Source organism: Ambystoma mexicanum, chromosome 1q, assembly GCF_040938575.1.
Source record: "Ambystoma mexicanum isolate Mex_15411 chromosome 1q, UKY_AmexF1_1, whole genome shotgun sequence".
In the NCBI taxonomy this organism is placed as follows: Eukaryota; Metazoa; Chordata; class Amphibia; order Caudata; family Ambystomatidae; genus Ambystoma; species Ambystoma mexicanum.
In genome coordinates this window covers 299,069,118-299,081,267 of record NC_090922.1, presented here as the reverse complement: position 1 = coordinate 299,081,267, position 12,150 = coordinate 299,069,118, and the positions used below count along the sequence as shown (strand labels likewise).

At 46.7% G+C, this 12,150-nt stretch overlaps 1 protein-coding gene across 3 annotated transcripts in view; it reads right to left on the bottom strand.

The window, feature by feature from the left end:
• The window catches only part of LOC138527531 (uncharacterized), a 1,006,733-nt gene that overhangs the window by 476,960 nt on the left and 517,623 nt on the right, over positions 1 to 12,150 (bottom strand). Inside the window, exons 7-8 of one of the 3 annotated variants that reach the window (XM_069638786.1) lie at positions 3,366 to 3,824; positions 750 to 2,122 (exon numbers count right to left, since the gene is read on the bottom strand). The exons of the other annotated variants lie outside the window; for them this stretch is intronic. Coding sequence (XP_069494887.1) covers positions 975 to 2,122; positions 3,366 to 3,824 — 1,607 coding nt within the window. The 3' untranslated portion in view covers positions 750 to 974. Of the gene's footprint in view, positions 1 to 749; positions 2,123 to 3,365; positions 3,825 to 12,150 lie in introns of those variants that run through there. 3 annotated transcript variants of the gene reach the window in all.

Sequence of the window (12,150 nt, the reverse complement as noted above, 5' to 3'; positions counted from 1 at the left end):
CAACACAAAGGACTATGCATTCAGAGTCCCGGGCAATAATTACATTGAGTGGAGCTATAGTGCGCCCAAGCTACTTAGTGCAGAAAGAATTTGGGAAGCAAGGCTCGCCCTTCTAAAATGAGGCTCCTGTGGAAGAATCCATTAGAAACCAGACTTCGACAAAAATGCATTTCAACACAGACCTAGAAAATCTGGAACTCCTCCACACATGGCTCCTTGCACGCTCCTCTGCAAAAGCACACAGAAATGAGAGGGCCCTCTTAGGGCATGCTTGGAACTGAAGACATGTGGGACATCCCAAAATGGTAGCACTGGCACAGACTGTCTATCAAGCACAATAATTATTCACACTCCTCTTTCTCATAGGTGAGTCCAGATACCCAGTCACACCATGGCTGATGGCACTGCTACCACAGATCATTACCCCAAGACAGTATTGATGAGATAAGGAGCACATCCAAATATGAAACAGCACTGAATGGGCATTTAGGTGCTGAATAACAACTGCACCGGGCAGGGGCAGGCTTGATCTATAGAGAAGACAATGTGTGCCTCATCATCACCATGTGTTGTATGCTACATAGCATTGCAATTAGCTGTAATTTGCTCATGCCTAAGGAGGATGTGGTTTGAGGATGGCCGAGATGATGGGGCAGATGGACATATTATGCATGGGCATGGATCTGAATGCCCTGATAACGACAATGCTGATAGAGAGAATAATTAATTGACAATTTCATCTGATAAAGTTAAGTTGTAAACCATTTATTTAACATACTCACCCCGATCGTTTCCCAAACCCCACAACAAAACCCTGAACAAAACAGAGAAAAAACAGAAAAAACAATCCAAGGTCCACGATTATGATGTCCAGGATACAATCTGAGTCCAGGATGAATGCAGGGTGGGGAATTGCACATTGGAAGGGGATGTGAAGAAAGGAACAAATGGATGATGCGATTGAAAGAAAATAATTATGTTCCCTTCCGCTGGCGTTTCACCTTGGTGGGAGAGAAGGACGTTTCAGGATTTCTATTTGTGAAACGGCACCTGAGTTGAACAGGGGACTGCTGCGCCTTGGCGATGGAGGCAGAAGGGATGCTCCCATCCTGTCCAACAAATTCCTGCATTGGAGAGCGATCCTGGAAGGCCAGCAAGCCAGTCAAGGCAGCATGTGACCGAGTGTGTCTCAGGCTGGCCTCAACCATCTGGCGGCTGAGGGAGAGGTTGGAGCGGGCCATACTGCGTACAGAAGCAGAAGTGCTGCGGAGAGCAAGAACTATGGCAGCATTGTGTTTGGAGGCCTGCTCTCTGGATAGCTGAGCATCTTCCCGAGCTTCACGCCTTTGCTTCCGCGCATCCTCATGGGCCTCACGTGTCTGCGCAAGCGCATCAGCAGTGGTCTGGGCAGTGGCAGCTGAAGCATCAGCCCGAGCAGCAGCAGCCTCCTGGCGTGCCTCAGCTGCCTCCTTTCGTGCCTCCCGTGCCTCCTCCAACATTTCTTCCCTTAGCATATTGGCAGCCCGCATTTCCTGCTGCATGAGCTCCAGCGACTGGTGTATTTGTACGAGGACATGCCCCATTGACACAGAGGTAGCCCCCAGTTCTTTTCCGTTCTCCTCTACCTGTGCCCGTTCTATCTCCATGTCTGGCACTCTGTCCATGATGTTTCGGGCAACGGTGTCAGCCTGGGGAGTTGGTAGGAGGGGTTGAGAAGGTGGGAGAGAGACAGGGGATGCTTGAGCCTCAAGAGGGACACATTCCTGTCGCACAGGAGCTGGGTCAAAATCTCTACCTGGCTGGGGGAGAGACTGCTCTACTGGGGGAATGAAGTTTTCACTTAAGTCTGCCACCTGCAAGATGTCCTCTGCCCTCAGCTGCTGCAGGTCTGGGGTGGCCACAGTTGCAATTGCAGTGTCCGAGATGGTCGTGGGGTCACTGTGGACCTGTGAGGCAAGTGGCTGGCTGGTGGAGGGCAGGGGATGGGTGGACGGTGCAGATGGTGAAACAGTGGGAGGAGGAGCGGTTGCCTCATCCCCGGTAGAAGGGCCAGACTGGCTTGCCCACTCAGTGGCGTCTTCCTCCTTGCCATCATCATCCTCTATGGGGTCATCCTGGTCCCCTGTAAGTGAGAGTACAATGTTAGTAGGCAAGTTGTACGTGAAAAAAACGTACAAGCAAGCATTTTCTTAACTAATGTTATGGTCAGGCCCCTCTACCCTCGCAATGTTCTATTCAGTCCACCAGAAGTACATGCGATCCACAGGAGTGGGGGTTACATTCTGGTGTGCTGCTTGTTCGTACCAGAAAGTGCTGAGCTAAGCTAACAATGTGAGGTCTCACACTTACTCACATGTAAGTGTAAAGGAAAGGGGTGTGAGGCACTCAGAGGAGAGCAGGAAAAGTGTTATTCCCTTGGAGGTTTTATGGGCCAATGTACTATGGCCATTCTGTGGCCAATCCTGTGGATCACATTGGTCCCTCAGATGTATGATTCCTTTTGCAGTGCATGTACATACCGTCACCTTCCTGCAGTGGTCATGCCTTCCCACCCCAGGTACAGGTTGACACTGCACTGCCTTAACCTCAACAAGGTTAGTTCTATCTTGAGAAGGAGTGGGCTCATTTTCTATTTGCCTTACTGAGACACACAGACCATCATACATAACCCCTTGTCAGTTGGTAGGCAGTTAGTGAACTTTACAGGATGGAATATGACAAGTGTACACTATTCGAGTGATACATATGTGGATTGTTTCTGGTAGTCTTGGAAATATTAGATGGCAGCTGTAGACATCTAGACCCACTGTAAAGGTGGGTGGTGACTAATATGTCCAATCATTATTGATTGACAAGACTAATGTAGCGAAGTATGACGGTAACAAATAATTGCATTTCTTTCTCCTGTGTCTAACCAGGAAATATGGTAGCAGACAGCTGATGGAACGGTGGTTCCCTTTTCCTATGTCATCTGGGAAACCATACTGCAGACCTGGGCTTTAATTTTACTTCAGTTTAATACAACTCCTGAAATGACCCTTAACTACAGTTATCAGAATGCAACAGGTTGGGATAGTCAAACCTTGGACTGGTGTATGGTGTTCCTGAGGACATGGGTTAATCTGGTGACTTAATGAACGGGACAGGCTGCCCAACATTTCTCTCATCATGTGTTGACTAATAAGTGGGAAATGGCTCAGGGGTTTCAAAAATGGTGACCTCAAACTTCAGTTTGTGTTGCCACATGTTTTTGTAGGCAAGGTTTTTAAGCGAGTGTGTGCAATTAATGCACAAATTAATGCTGTTACCCACTTTCACACACATTGTTTTATGTATGCATTGTTTGTATCATATTAGGTACTCACCTTCAGCTCCAGTCTCCATGCAACCGACTCTGTCAATGCCAGCCAAGTCAATGACTGTGAGGGCTTCTTCCTCCCAAGGTCGCAGCTCCAGTGGTAGTGGTGGGGAGCCGCTTCTAGTGGCTAGCGTCTCCCTGCGGTGTAGTGCAACCAGCATCCGCACACGCCTCCTCAAGTCCTGCCAGCGCTTCCGTATCTCAGCAATGCTGCGTGGGGTGGTGGCCACAGCATTGACATTGGAACGTATGGTTTGCCAAAGCTTGGAACGCTGGCGTTTCGGCGTCTTCTGATATTGTGCCCCAATGAGGCGTGGGGCCACCCTCACAATGCCTCTCACCAGGACTTTTAGCTCATCGTCCGAGAATTTGGTCTTGCGTGCCTTGGACATGGTCCAGTTAGTTGCCCGATGGTGTGGGGCGCTGAAGGAGTAGAGCTGGTCTTGCAGAGAGCAGGCCACTGGATCTTGTCGCAGGAGCAGGGAGTAAGTTAATTTTGTTTATTGCATACCCATTACAAACACATGCACATAAATATATACAATAACATGAATAAAACAACATAGGCAAGCATTACACCAAAACCTGAAACATCATAATAATAAACTACCTTTCCTTCCTAGGTTTGGGAAAGAGCACAGCTAGCTAGTATCTTTGTGCACAGTCATTAAATATTGTAAATCAGTCATTAAACATTAATATTCAATCTACATAAAATAAAAACGCTAAACTGAATAAATGATAATCAGTGAACACTAAAAGCCAGACCAACATTCAGAACAACCCTAACATTTATTTCTAAGTTCCAACACACTAAGTTGGACTTATGCACTAGCAAGAACTGAGGCAATACTACAGGGAACAGGAGAGGATGAATCTTTAGCCCAAACAAGGGCTTTCCAAACCCACTAAAGCTGAGCTTGTAACAGAAAGCCCTTGAGTCAGATCATTCTAAGTTTGGCCTAAAGGGGTGAAGCTGCAGCCGTTTCCCTACAGTTATCTGAATATGGAGCCAGCCTAGGTGACGTTTTATAAGCAATGTGCCCATATTCTGATCCAACGTTTGTTCTAGATATAGTTCAGGTCTTCTAGAGAATAATCATTGTCTTGCATAGTTAACAACAGTATCTTAAGATGAAATGTCCATGGAACTACCAAAATGCATTGCATATTTTGCCTATGTGGCCCTAGTTATGTTATTGGGGTGGAACCACAATTAATCAAAACCCAAAATCATAAGCCTTTTCCACATGTATCTAAAGTAAGGATAGTGCTCTGCGACTTCAAGGGCAGCAACCTTTATAAGGTGTCTTTTATGTATTGTTTGTCAATCTGCACGATATATTCCAAAACGTACCGCATAACTATTGTATGAGAAATATCAACTTAACTCCCAATTCTACAAGGCATTGCAGGTAGTTGGATTTGCTGGAGACAATTGCAAGGGTCCGGACACAGGAGGAAGAGAAGGAAGTTGCAGAGAGGAGAATAGGGGAGGTTGATGGCAGCGGGAGCCAGACGGTAGAGGCAAAGGCATGGGGTGCAACAGCACAGTAGTTTGGGTTTCTTAAGCATGTATGCAGGTAACCAGCATGAAAAAAAGAGAAAATTATCCATGGGATCAGCAGGGTGGTTTTGGTGGCGATGTGAGGCTCTTGGGGTACTTCCTGGGGAACTTCAAGGGCTCTGAACATCCAGTGCTTGATCCGAACCCTGGGTGATGCCCTCAGGCATCAAAATGGGTGAAATGGGAAGCATGGGTGGAAGGCCGTTTTGGGCACAGTTTACACCCGAAAACACAATAATGTGTCACAAGTTAAGTGTACAGAATCTGCTGGAAATGTTGACCATTACCATAGGCCTTAGCCAACGTATTTCCAGTGTATACTGCATGCCATGTAATATTAGTTGTATTATTGATGTGTCCATTATAATTGCAGGACTACAAGTCTCTGAATGGAAAGTAAAATCTGGGCTGATCTGAAAAAATATTGTGGTATACATAAAAAGCCAAAAGCGGTTTACCTTGCACAAAGAAATATTAAAATGAATCACGGGGGAAAACATAAAAAATGGGACCCTTGGTGGGAAGGATATAACCTATAGCCCCAGAAACGTTTTGCTTCCAGTGTGAGTGTTTTAACATCCAATTCAGTGAAAGCAGAATAGGTCATTTGAGCCAAGTCACATAAACCGCAGTGCCACCAAGAAGCCTTCACTGAAAGTTCACTTCCAGGTCAGAGCCACATGAGCAAAGAATTGTTGGTGTGCAAATTAGCCCAAATACAAGCCTTTAGACCTAGAAAGGTGTCTGCAACTGATCCACACATTTCTGGCAATGATGTGTGTTTGTCTCATTGCATATGAACTGAAACTGTGGACCAAGTATGCATTTGCAGGTATGGTGCCCCCTGTTGAGTAGGAGCTGCCTAGTGACAAAATCAGACAGGATCACATTTGCCTTTATTGGACATATATCAGGGATGTTTTGGAACCAAAATAGTGGCGGTATGGGCAGTTGAAATGGCAGTTTAGGGTGCTAAAAAGAGGGTTTATAGTAAAAAAATCGAAAACAAAAAGGTCGAAAGTCAAAATATCGAGAAAAAAAGTAAAAGAAAAAAGTCGAATTTCTTTTTTATTACGTTTTTTATTCGAAATGGGGGGGTTCCCCCTCCAACCCCCCCCCCTTTTTTTGTTTTTACCTTTTTTTTTACATGCGAGAGCCAAAGAAAAGAAATAAATAATAAATAAAAAATATTCAACTTTTTTTTTCGGCGTTATGTTTTCAATTTTTTTGTCTTTCGACATTTTTTTTCTAGATATTTTGACTGCACACCTAAAAAGAGATATACATCAAAATGTCCCTCTCAAGTAAGGAAAGGGTAGCTGTGGCTGAGCAGTGAAGGTCAACTCTAAAGACCAGTACCTGTTTATTGTTAACATAAACTTTGTCTCAAAAAGGTATGTAAATAGCCCTTTACAGCTTACAGGAAAATTGTTAAGATGGATTTCTAAAGTCAGCCCTAAGGGGAAGACTTTGGAGGGCACCATCGTTTTGGCAAACAGGGAAGACACTGAGAAGTCATCTAAAACCCAATCAAAGCAGTGTCGATGAGCAGTCAAGGCTTAGTTTAAAAAAAGTGTGAGAATGATTTAGGGCTTGAGAGAGTTCACACAGGGCAACACTCAATAATTCAACTTAGACAGTCAATGTACTAAAATACTTCATTTATTAGGCCTTTAGAACAAACTAGAAGATGAAAATCACAGGTATGTATTGCAATCAAAAACCATACATTCACTCTTAGAGTTGTTGGTTACTAGTAGTCATGATGCAAGTAATACAATGGAAGAAAATAAGCAATCAGTCCAACCACAGTTCCCTCCTTGAGAAGTACAGCCGTAAGGTGTATGGGGCCTAGTGCCCAAAAGTCACAGCTTCCAGTTACAGTTCTTACAGGGAAGGGATTTCAGAAAAGATGCAGTGGACTGTGGTGGTAATTTGAAAGAGTTCAGAAACTGTCCAAAGTATTTCAAAGTGAAGTATTTTCCCAAAATCAGGTAAGTACTCCTCTCGGTCCTAGTCCCAAAGTTACCCCTAGGGTAGGATCCTGGAGCCGGGTTCGCCGACCAAACGTCAGGCCAGAGAGAGTTGGTGGACAAGGGGCTTTGAACCCAATGTTACCATATGGAGGACAGGAGGGGGAAAGGAACAGCTATGTTTGCTTACCCCCTACTCCGACTCCAATTCTTCCAGATGACACTGTGGGCCATCCGGAATTCCCTGAGGACATGATCTGCTGTCCTTTGTTCAGGTGAGAGAGGCCCAGGGGTCAGGGTGTGAGGGCTACTTCCGGCATCGGGACAGCTTCCAAGTGGAGGTCCAAAACAATGCAAAATGAAGACCTCTGCAGGACAGACCCCCCTTGGTACACCTCACAGGACGGTTGAAGACAGGTTCCAGTTACAGCCGCCACGATCAAGGAGCGACAGGCAATCCTTCAGCGATAAACACAAAAACCTGCTCAGGCGCAGCCTACCTTGTAGAAAGGACACCAATATTTGAAAAGGATGAAGATTAAGGAAGAGGCAGTTGCAGTAGTCCAGCTTAGAGAGAACCAGAGCTCTGGAGACATTTGGCTTCTGGGGGAAGGTGAGGAAAGGGAGAATGCCTCTGAGGAGGAGCTGAAAGTTGGACTTCTTAGCAAGGTCCATGATGTGCGGAGATTGGGAGAGAGAGGAGTCAAAGATTATCCTAAGCTTTTTAGCCTCAAAAGAGGTTGAGGGGAGTGGACCTAAGGAGGGTGGCCCAAGAGCTGGGGTGAAACAGGGAGCAGGTGTCCCAATGAGAAGGATCTCTGTCTTACTGGCATTAAGCCAGAGATCATTAGCAGAGAACCTCGCCTGTATAGCAGTAAGGCAGTTAGGAATGAGAGAGGAAGGGGAGGAGGTTGTGGATGGTAGCTTAAAGGAAAGCAGTGTCATCCGCATAATACTGGAAGTGAGGAGAGAAAGATGTGATAAGGTGGGCCAGAGGGCAAGGTAGATGCTGAAGAGCCATGGCAACAGGACAGAGCAGTGAGGGACGCCACAGGTAGAGAGTGAGGTGGAGGAAAGGAAAGGGCCCAACTGCACTTGGGAGGGTCGGTCTGAAAGGAAGGAGGTCAGCCACGCCAGTGCCCAGTCAGTGATGTCTAAGGTATCAAAGAGACGATTAAGAAGGATGGCATGATTGACTGTGTCAAAGGCAGAAGGAAGATCGAGAAGGATCAGAACAGAGGGCAAGTTAGAGTTCAGGTTTGAAAGCAGAACTTCACAGGTGTTCAGGAGAGCAGTTTCCGTGCCTCTCGATGCTCTGAAGCCAGACTGGTGGTCGTGGAAGCAGCCAGCCAATTCTGTGTGATGGGTCAGTTGGGGGGTTGACCAACTTCTGCATGAGTTTGCCCAAGAAATGGGTGATAGAGATAGGGTAATAGTTGGCCGGGCATTAGGGATCTGCAGACAACTTTTTAGGAGAGGATTCATACGAGCATGCTGAGGAGTTGTGGGAAAGATCCAATCGCAAAGGAGTAGTTACAGAGCTCAGCCAAGGAGGAGGCGAGAGAGGAGATGTTGTACTTGATAGTTCTGGCAGAGCAGGGGAGCACCTGATTGGAGGAGACTTTCATGGAGCAGACTACTCTAGAGAACTTATCCGGTGCAATGGGAGAGAAGGAGGAGAGAATGGTAGAGGGGGCAAGGGAGGCAGGAGAGGGGGGTTTTGGGTAGGGAGTAGATGACAACGAGGACATGATTTCCTGAGTTTTAGTGGCGAAGTGGGAGGCAAGAGCAGTGCAGAGTGCCTGGGAGGAAAGGGGAGATGAGGAGACTGCAGTAGGATTGGCAAGTTCCTTACAGATTTTGAAACGTTCTGTCATGTTGTTGGTTGCCCCAGAGATGCGGGCTTGGACATGAGCCCTCATTTTGGAGCGGACGGTGAGACAATACTGCCCTTGAAGCAGATGACAGGCCAGTTTGCCAGACGATGTACTTGAGGCCTGCCACTTCCGCTCAGCAGCTTTGTACTAACATTCAAAGCTGCCAAGTCAGAGTCATACCAAGAGTTGCATTTGGAGGCAGGATTCATGCAGCTTCTCATGGCACAGGGAAGGATGTCCAGGGTGTTAGAGATGGAGGTTAGCCAGTGCCAGGTAGGTAGTAGAGTCAAAGGTAGGGGTGGGTGGGGGTATGAAGGTGGTTGGAAAATGCAGCTGCACACATTTCATCGGTCGAATGAGGGAGAAGGAGACTGGCAGTGCAGGTAAAGGCATCGTCTGGGGGCTAGGAAGCTCAAGATGGGAGGGAAGGCGAGAGTGATCAGGCACGGAGACGGGAGTAGTTAGAGGGTTGGAGAGAGGGATATCTGATGAGATGAGAGCATCCAAGGTGTGTCCGGCAGAGTGGGTTGGACCAGAGGGAAGAATTGTGAGGGAGAGAAAGTCACAGAGGTCACAAAAGACTACTGTGGTCAAATCCGTACAATCATGATAGATGTTGAAGTCCCCACGAAAGAGATGTTTGAGGGAGGAGGCCAGAAGAAAGGATGAGAGGTCCGCCCATTCTGAGAGGGAAAGTGGGATAGGTCCGGGGGGCCTGTAGATAATGGCAGGAGTGAGGGAGAGTGTAGTCGAGACAGACAGCCTGCACACGAGGCATTAAAAGGAGGAGTAGGATTGAGTGGGAATGATGGTGGCTGGAACCAGGGCCACTCCGCCACCAGACCGGGTGGGCCTGGGATTAGATAGGATCTTGTATCCCTCTGGGAGAAGGGTGTCAAATGCAGTGACAGAGCTGGCCTTGAACCATGTCTCAGTGAGAGCAAGGACGTCAAGGTCAAGGTCTTCAAGGAGGAGACAGATATCAGAGGATTGTTTGACCGCAGTGCAAGTGTCGAGGACAGCTATGGTTGCCCCCTTTAAATGTTTTCTGAGGGGGGATACACGGGCGGGTACTACCACCGGATGCAGGGTTGGAGAGGGAAGGAAGACAATGGGGAGGCAGGAGGGGGTTTGGGGAGGGGTTGAAAAGAAATGGCAGGCATCTGTCAAGAAGGAGGAGGTTAGGCTGGGTGCCATGGGCCATGATAGTGCCATTACGATAGACATCGATGATACACTTGGATGATGAGAAATGTGCCAAGTGCACTTCCCATCTAGTACCACCGTTAATGGGTGAGGAAGAGAAAGGGGAGAGAACAGAGACCATATGGGGAGTCCATAGGTCAGGAGAAGGAATGACAAAGAGAATGTCAGTGACAGTCTGTCTGGAGGAAGCACTGACGTAGGTGTCTGCTATGGGAAGACCTGGGTTGGAGACTAGGAGAGCCTTCTTGAATTTCTTCCTTCCAGACTTCGAGAGAGAGGGAGGATAGGTGATGGAGAAGCAGTTAGTGTAGATAGGAGAGACAGAGAGCACCATAGGGGTGTGAGGAGGGGTGGGATCAGAGGGCACGCAGTGGAAGGGAGGGGACAGAACTGCACAGTGCACAAATAGAACTCACCAGGTGGCCTAGCAGCAAACAGAGCAGAAAAATAACACAAAAAACAGGAATCACTGGAGTTGTTGCTTGTCAGTTGCTGGAGTCGTCCTCAGGTCGTCAGCAGGCTGCTCTTCTTTGTGGGAATCTTGGTTTCAACGTGGATCTGCAGAATGCCAGCAGGAGACCTCCTTTTATCCAGATTTATTGCTGGAAGCAGGTTTGAGACAACCAATAGTAAGGATCTGCCACATTCAAACAGCCAGGGGTTGTCCAATCCTGGACAACCAATAGTTTCTACATTTGCCCAGCAACAGACTTTCCGGCACTAGGGGTTGTGGACTGGGACCAGAAAGTCCCAGCCCCCTTCTTTGGGTCATGTGCACACAAAAGGTTACTAGCCCACGAAAGCAGCAGCTTTGCCAGGGAAGTTCAACACCAAATGTGGCTTTTCCTGACCTGAGGGGGCAGGAAGAAGACCAAACTACAATATTGCCAAAGAACAAGTGAAAACATTGTGCCACGGCCATCTTTCAGTGCTAGCCACCTTTAGTAGCCATTCACTGTAAAACTTAAGTGGGCCAGTAAAACCTTATATAAACAGAAAACATGTTACTGCTGCCACCACCAGCTTGCCTTAGGCACATATAAAAAGTAAGCAAAAACCCAAAAAGTAAAAAGTTATAGGATACAATGTAACCTAGGGTAATGTGTGCAATTGTAAAAATACAAGAATTCCAAAATGAGAAACAGAGTTTCTCAGCACTAACAGCCTTATGGACTAGTCAGTTCACCCCATAACAAGTAATGCAGATGGCTTTACTTCCCTTCAAAAAGTCAGGACAGAGTTCACAAATAAGCAAGGTAAGAAACTACTCCCTTCTCCAGCATTGGATCTTTCATGGATTCACATGCTTAGAATACATTATACAGCAGTACCCCCAATATGGAGGTGTGCAATGCAAACTAAACTATCCAAGCCACATATTCAATCTGTCATGCGAAAAAAAACCTTAAGGTACATTGACAACCAACTAAACATATGGCATAATGACAAAAGTATGTATAACCCTATATGGGGCTTACCTTACTGAAACAGATGCCGAAGGACCGCTCGCCCCATCTGCATATCTGCTGCATAGACAATAATGCCGAGTAAATGTGTGCGGCACCGACCATGATGCTGCTTGACAGATGTCCACCAATGGAATTCCAGACCATAACGCCGCCGATGACGAGGCGGATCTTGTTGAATGAGCTTTTGGGCGTCTTTTCAATGGTTTTTCTGCTTTAGAGTGACAAAAAGCAATAGTCGACGACACCCAGCAGGCCAGTCCTTGCTTAGAGATTTGTTTCTCCTTCACCGAAGGTCCATAAGCTATAAATAGTTGCCTTGAACGTTAAAACTTTGAGTACGACTGAGATAGAACTTCAAAGCTCTTTTTACATCCAACGTGTGGAGAGTTTTCTCTGCCGCAGAAGAAGCCGTTGCAAAGAATGTTGGAAGAACAATAGAAGTGAGGATTGGTTGCTAATACTACCTTGTCTTTGAAAAACCGCAAGTATGGCGGATCAATGACCAATGCCTGTAATTCCGAAAGCCTTCTTGCTGACGTAATGGCTACTAAAAGGGCCATTTTCACGACAAAAATTTTAGCGACGACGATGACATTGGCTCGAAGGGAGCCTTCATTAGTGCTGACAGTACTAGATTGAGACTCCAGTTTGGTAGAAACTTTTTAGCTGGTGGAAAAGTCGGAAAAAGGCCCAAGAAATG